This window comes from Hippoglossus hippoglossus, chromosome 1 (genome assembly GCF_009819705.1).
Source record: "Hippoglossus hippoglossus isolate fHipHip1 chromosome 1, fHipHip1.pri, whole genome shotgun sequence".
Taxonomy (NCBI): Eukaryota; Metazoa; Chordata; class Actinopteri; order Pleuronectiformes; family Pleuronectidae; genus Hippoglossus; species Hippoglossus hippoglossus.
In genome coordinates, this window is record NC_047151.1 from 18,922,343 (window position 1) to 18,929,461 (window position 7,119).

Here is a 7,119-nt window from a genome sequence, read left to right on the forward strand (position 1 = left end):
TACAATAAATCTGAGGTGGGACAATGTGTTTAGTTGCCAGGATAATGACCTTGACGTTGCTTTATAAAAAATCGTTTTGGCTGACCACTGTCTCAGCCACACGGCCCTTTAACCATCCCCAGTCATCTGTATTTCATTATCTAACATTATCATAATCACACATAATGACAGTGACACGATCCAGAAGGAGGAGAGGCATTAACCACCTCCCTAACTTGAAGGCTCGGCGCCCCAGAGGTTACATCAACCAGCTGAGGAGTGTTGACTGGGAAGATTTAACACAAGGAGAGCCACACGTCTCAGGAGTGAAGCCTCCAAACGACATCAGCGGACATGTGTGTGTTGTCCATCCTCCCCTCTCCTCTCCTCTCTGTCGCCGTCCCTGCCCCGTGGTGTTAGAGAGTGGTTATGAGTGTTTGGCAGGTTAAATTTAGCCTATTGATGTAAGCTGCATTCCATTCACAACAGACAGGGACACACACTCACAGTTTGGCTTTAGTGTGCGGGACTGTGAAGATCAGGGAAGATCAAACTACCAACTGTAGGTTGACCCCTGAGTCTCCGTGTCTCCCCTTCAAGGATACAGGTTACGCAGTAGGGACGCCATCACAGGTATGGACGAGCCTTGACACGGTGTATTTTGTGAATATGCTGTGTATTTAAATTTGATTGATGTTAGAACATTGTCACTGCTGCATTGCGATAAATGACATTTGGCTGCATCTAACTAGCATTTGTATTTTCTGTAAATTAGAGTCATCGCTTTCCTATGGAAATGTGACATTTGAGAGACTATCAGTTAATTAGAAGTATTTTTATCTTCAGAATTATAAAGCTTTGGTTGATTTTGCTGGGAAATTATTTTAAAATCGTCAGGAACAATTGAGTTACTGAACATTTTAAAAAATTTAAATGTATATTTATCATGTTTTACATTTGAAAAGAAAGGGCACATTAAATATATACAAAGTTATTATGTTAATTATGTTTTGCACTTTTTATCGCAGGACATTTGTTGCTCGATACAAAAGTTGGACACAATATTCACCTTGACCTTTACACAGGTCATGAATCTGGTTACAATATTAACGGCAGATGTCATCGACAGTCGTTCACATTCTGAAAAAATTCGGTCTAGTGGCAAAGCCAGATTTAGAATTACATGTGTGCCACCAATCCAAATACAATGGGAGCGTCAGGATTATGCAACATACTGTAATCTGTTAAAAATTACATCTACGGAGATTATTACAACATGAAAAACGCTGGTATCGCAGATTTTTTTAACCGGTTACCTTCCAGATCATTTTCCAATTCCAGTGCATGTGGATAGAAAGCGGGAGGTTGACTTTGAAGAGTAAACTAAAAAAAAACGGGTTCAGCTTATATGTTATGTAACAGAGAAGATTAGAGGAATAAATATGTCTAATCAAGTGTAAGTCTCTGTGTATCCTGAGTGTCTCATTCTGTCCTTGTCAATCTTTCAATATTGCCCCATTTCATGTTGACAATAATACAGGATTACCGATTCAAGGTTTTTATTTCTCTGACAGCTGGTGAGAGACGACCTTACACTTGCTCTCACCAAACTGTGTGTTTAGCTTGAAGCCCTGTCGGCCGATGGGCACTGATGTTCTGTGGGGGTCACTAGTGTTGGGGAGTAAAGCTCCTTCTGTATGACTTGGGCAGAACGACTACATCCTGTGTCCTGTATGTGTTTCCAGTCCTCCGGACCTCTGCCAACCGCAATGTCACAATTCTGCACGATGCCAGCTGGAGAGAGGAAGAAGTGTGCAGCAGCTATTTGCCGAGAGGTCCATGGTACCAATGGTATGACACCATGGAGCCGAGGCTCTGCGGACAAACACACTGCTGCAAGAGAACATCCACTCTGACCTGGGCTCAAAATGTCAGGGCTACACTCCAGCACTTGCCATAAATAAGCTAATGGGGGTGATTTACTATATGGTGAAAATCCTTTGTCGTTGTCCATTTCTAAAGTCTATTTGTAGGTGGGTGGGAGACGGGGGGGCACTGTGTAGCTGTTTGGATAATGTGAAGGTTCGTGACAGCTGGGGCACATTCCGTCACTATTGGTGGGCGAGGGAGCACAACACACATCCAAGTCTTATTCTCCACTACAATGATTACTCATTTTCCATGACAGAACTTAGAACGTGCAAAAATGTTTAATTCAGTAACACCTTTGACGTCAGTAATGGACCCTCCCTTAAACCTGATGACAGAACTGTATCAGGGGATATTTCTATTCATATTGTCCATCCTGCACTTTCCAGCTCTAACTCCAGGACTGGATTAACCCAGCAGGGGGCCCAGGGGGTGAAGATGAACCCTTCCTAAATTAGCTTAATAATACACTAGCCTTTTTGAGAATATAGGTATTATATAAGCATTACATCAACGTATAAGGTAAACTAGATTTTTTGCTGCTACAAACCTTATCAAATTACCGTGATCACCAGGGCCTATTGGGACTCATGAGACAGTTTGACTAGCAAACATCAACCCAATAACTTAAAAGCAAGTTAGAAAAATGTGGATTTTCTTTTGTGATCCTTTCATAGGTAAATTAGATTTTGGAAATGTTAGCTCAACATTGTATAACAATGCAAGCACAAGTAATTTTTTTTGTTGTTGAGCAGGGGACACCATAGATCTGGGGAAGAAGCTGAGCACTCCTAAAGACATCATGTTGGAGGAGCTGTCATTGCTTTCCAACAGAGGCTCTCGTCTTTTTAAGATGCGCGGGAGGAGATCCGACAAATACACATTTGAAAGCATCCAAAATGAGGCAAACACACAACTAAATGTAAGTCACCTTGTGTGTCTGTGTCACTCATTTCATTCATTTACAATGACGGGATTTAGTGTAAGCTTCATTTCAATGGCCTTGCACAATATTGACATTCACCACAGTTGTCTGTGTGTGACTCACTTGGTAAATTCCTCAGCAAATATGCTCTTGAAAAAAAAAGTGTCAGAAAACATTGATGATAAAAGAGACATGTGCCTCGTGCCTCCAAATCTTCTGGAGAGGCTGCTCGGGCACTTTGCTAAGGGGCAGCTCCCACTTTATCAGTGTCAGATGATGTGTGTGTATGAGTGTGTGTGTGTGTGTGTGTGTGTGTGTGTGTGTGTGTGTGTGTGTGTGTGTGTGTGTGTGTGTGTGTGTGTGTGTGTGTGTGTCTGTGTGTCTGTGTGTGTGTGTGTATCACAGCTATCAGTGAGCCAACTCGGAATTATGTCGCACAATCTGTGTTTTATCTGAATCTGAAGACATACTGTCTCTGCTCTGTTTTTGCAGAATGATATTTTACTGGCCAACACACACACTGTGGAAATTAAAGTGGACGCACCCGACCATGAAGGAAGTGCTGGTAATGCAGAAGAATCAAAATCAGGTAATAAGGCTGCTGAGTATGTGACTATTGCGATATAAAAACAAATAAATGAAGATGAATGTGCTAACATTGGCAATTAGAATTATGTCATTGAAAATCATTGGTATAACTTCTTCCACCATCAAAGTGTTCAGCACGATGCTAAATTTATGCCACCAGGCTTCACAGTCAACTGATTATGTAAGAAAACATCATAACAATGACAACTGGTGAAAGCTGGACTTATCTCCTGCTATTTTGAGTGGCGAGACAACCTGAATCAGTTGAGAAGCTTTATTTTTTCCCCCTTCTATTTGAATAGCAGACAGAGCTCGGTGCTCATTCTAAAATGTGTCTGCGGGGTGTCATCTCATATTGACACTTTATATGATGAGTGCACACTTCAGCAATGTGCTATTTTAAGGCCTCACATCGTAATGATGGACAACTCAGTCCGCCTGTGTGAAGTGTTCTCTCTCTTCATAATCCACTCTAAAACCTTAGCCTAAAAAAAAACAAAGACAATAGGAAGCAGCTCTGTTTTGACCCCTGCCTTTTTAGAAGAATCCTCTGCTACAGGATCTCATACTGACGTTTCTCCTCTGGTGTACCTGTGTGTATTTTCGTTCTCTTCTTCCCAGAACCAGAAAAGTCAAACGTCACAGTCTTGCACAAGTGCTACCACTCTCCATGGGAGGAGGCAATCCTCAGTGACCCTGACCTTGCTGAGTCTCTCAAACTGGCAATGTCTGGACTGGACCCAAGATCAGAGCTTCCCGAATACAAATCCTTCAACCGGTGAGAAAATTGCCAATCGTTTTTATTTTTGTAAGACGGCAGAAGAACGAGCAGAATTGACACCTTGATCTCAATTGCAGGGTTGCCACTCCTTATGGTGGCTTCGACAAAGCTCCCAGAGGAATCACGTTCAAACTCCCGGAGATAGACCTGAGCCCGCTCAGATACCCAGAGCTCCAGGAGCCGGGGATGAAGCGGCCCACCTTCAACAGGACAGCCCAGGGTTGGATAACCGAGGGCATCCATCTGATCATACCCACCATTACCCTGGAGCCCGTCCAAGTCCCAGAGTCCGATGATCTGTAGATGATTTTACGTAACCTGGCTGTAGTATTGTAGCCTCGGCCTGCCATGACAACTTAACACTGAATTAGTAGCACAGTTGCAAACCCTCACAGTGATTTTGCATTGAAATCATAAAATGTAGACAAAGATGGACGACATGATCGCTACCCAAAAGTCTAGTTTGCTACCCTGTGGCTGATTGCATTATAAGTCATAAATCCTGCCTCATCCATGTTAGTGAGTGGGACATGGGCAAAACTACAAAGTCAAAGTCAAATCAAATAAATGTTTACAATTGTTTCTGTTGTTTTAGGCAGTTTATCACCACATTGGTGTGTATTCAAGTGTTCATTGTATTAGTTAATATGGTTGATTGCAGTGATCATATCCAGGATATTTTGTGTTCATTTCTGGACAGTGGGAGGAAGTAGAGACACGTCGTCCATCTTTATATGGTGTTGTGCTTTTATTTCTCAGTTGACCAGTATGTTTTTGATGTCCACTACAAAAAACGTCTCCAAAGAAAATCATGTAAATAGCAAAATGAATGTGCTATACATAATTCAAGAAATTCAATGATTCCACCGATACTGAAAACACCACTGTAAATTTGTATCAATTTTCAAATGAGAACATTAATATGTAATGTAAATAAAGAATGCAAACTTATTTATTGATGGCACACAATTAAAACTGGAACATGCAGTAAGATATTTTGTGTTTTTTTAATATATTTCATTTTATAAGAACATATATATATATATAAAGTGCCTGTGAGAGACAGCTGGGAAACAGCAGGGAGGAGATCTGGCCAGATTGAATTCAAGGCCAGTGGGGACACATATCCCATGACTTTCATTCAAAACCTTGCAGTCTAAAGTATTTGCATACCATCCACACAGAATGGTATCCACAGACTGACATGAGTAACCCACCAATTCAGATGTGCAATTGATTGTATTTTTTCAGCTGTTTCAATGCTATTTCAAAACAATATGTCAATTTTTATGCTTATGAATGAATTTAGACAGGCTGAGTTTTTCTCACCCACTCAACATTGGCTATTGGATGCATTTCGATATATTTATAAGAATGTGTAGGGATTTTAAAGTTGCAGCATCCAAAACTGGCCTCAATTCAGTTTGATCCAGAGAAAACCACTTCAAAACTACTATATTTACTCTGACTGGCCTCATATCCACTGACTTTGGTCGTAACTTGAAGAGTTTTATGAAGTGCATCTATTTGAGGCTTTTCAGGAAGGTTGAAAAAGAAAAGAAAACAGACACAAGAAACAAGCTCCAAAAATAACTTTAAGAACAAATGAGCTTGACAGCACATCTCAGCTGTAGAGCACTGAGCAGGAGAAACACTTTTATAAATACCAAGCAAGGACTCTTCATGTGTCCCAAGAGAGGTTTCAGTGCAACTGCTAGAGCCAAGCCAGGATTAGAGAAATGCCAAATATACAAATACACAGTATTTATAGATGTGTGTCCATCTCATGGTCTACACATGTTCCACCCTTTTTCCACAGTATATACCACTTGTATATATAGAATATACAAATATACAGTATTAGAACCTGTATGAGAATTACAGTAATGCCTGATTTTAACTGTCAGCAACATGACGAGAAAATAACAGAGCCCTAATGGTATCATGTCTTTCAGGCACAGATACAGTAGGGCTGCAAAAAAATGTTTTCCCTCTACCAAGCGGGTTCTGTTTTTGCCCAGTCCATTTGGTTGGTTGGTTGGTTGATTAGTTGGTTGGTTGGTTGGTTGGTTGGTTGGTTGGTTTGTTGATTGGTTGGTTGGTTTGTTGGTTGGTTGGTTGGTTGGTTGGTTGGTTGGTTGGTTGGTTATTTGGTTGGTTGGTTGGTTATTTGGTTGGTTGGTTGGTTGGTTGGTTATTTGGTTGGTTGGTTGGTTGGTTGGTTATTTGGTTGGTTGGTTGGCAGGATCATGCAAAAACTTGGTGGAAGGATGAGACATGGGCCAAAAAATATTGGCCCAAAAATATCTTTGTTAAAGATACGGAAAAAAATGAACTTTTCGGCCATTGCAGTGGGATGTGCTCCATTGCAATTCTAGTTTCCATTATTGATTGAATATGTAGATTATTTTCTCAATAATTGATTCATTGAACATTTGAAAATATTGAGAAATTAATTTAATAATTTCCCCCGAGAGGAAGGTGATGTCTAGCTTTATTGTATTGATGCAAAACCCAAATATTTAGTTTGGAAAAAATCATCACACTGGAGAAGCTGGAAATGTTAAATGTTTGGAATTTCAGTTTAAAAACGTAACATATGCCCTTAATTTGATTAGCATTTTCATTTCCAGTTCATTTGTATTTTGTTTCCAATCAAGTAATAAATTCATCAGCATCACTGAAATAACTTCCTCCAACTTCCTACATAAAAGTGCCTGTTTATAGTTCCCAGATTTCATTCTTGGACTCAAAATCAATGAGAACCAAATCAGTGTAACATCTAATGAAGAGTGTTTCACTGTGTTATTCACAGGCTGGCCCACACGCTGTGGACAGACACAACAACACTGTAAACCATCCACAAGGCTCCACTGCACGTGCTGTATTTACATGTGTGAACAGGAACAGCTGATAC

At 40.5% G+C, this 7,119-nt stretch overlaps 1 protein-coding gene across 2 annotated transcripts; it reads left to right on the plus strand.

The window, feature by feature from the left end:
- Nucleotides 1-437: 437 nt before the first annotated feature.
- myoz2b (myozenin 2b) lies at nt 438-5,153 on the plus strand. 2 transcript variants are annotated; one of them, XM_034573414.1, is made up of 6 exons: nt 438-612; nt 1,725-1,830; nt 2,661-2,830; nt 3,326-3,422; nt 4,043-4,199; nt 4,280-5,153. In XM_034573414.1, exons 2-6 carry the CDS (start codon nt 1,749-1,751, stop codon nt 4,503-4,505), a joined length of 732 nt encoding a protein of 243 aa, XP_034429305.1. In that variant the 5' UTR covers nt 438-612; nt 1,725-1,748; the 3' UTR covers nt 4,506-5,153. The 2 variants fall into 2 exon arrangements, with proteins under 2 accessions (XP_034429305.1, XP_034430165.1); XM_034574274.1 differs by having other exon boundaries at nt 450-612; nt 2,664-2,830.
- Nucleotides 5,154-7,119: the final 1,966 nt, after the last annotated feature.

Coding starts and splice junctions, on each gene's coding strand:
- myoz2b (XM_034573414.1), top strand. CDS start 1,749: ATGTCACAATTCTGCACGATGCCAGCTGGAGAGAGGAAGAAGTGTGCA. Junction 2,831..3,325: donor AGGCAAACACACAACTAAAT/GTAAGTCACCTT, acceptor CTGTTTTTGCAG/AATGATATTTTACTGGCCAA. Junction 4,200..4,279: donor GAATACAAATCCTTCAACCG/GTGAGAAAATTG, acceptor TCTCAATTGCAG/GGTTGCCACTCCTTATGGTG.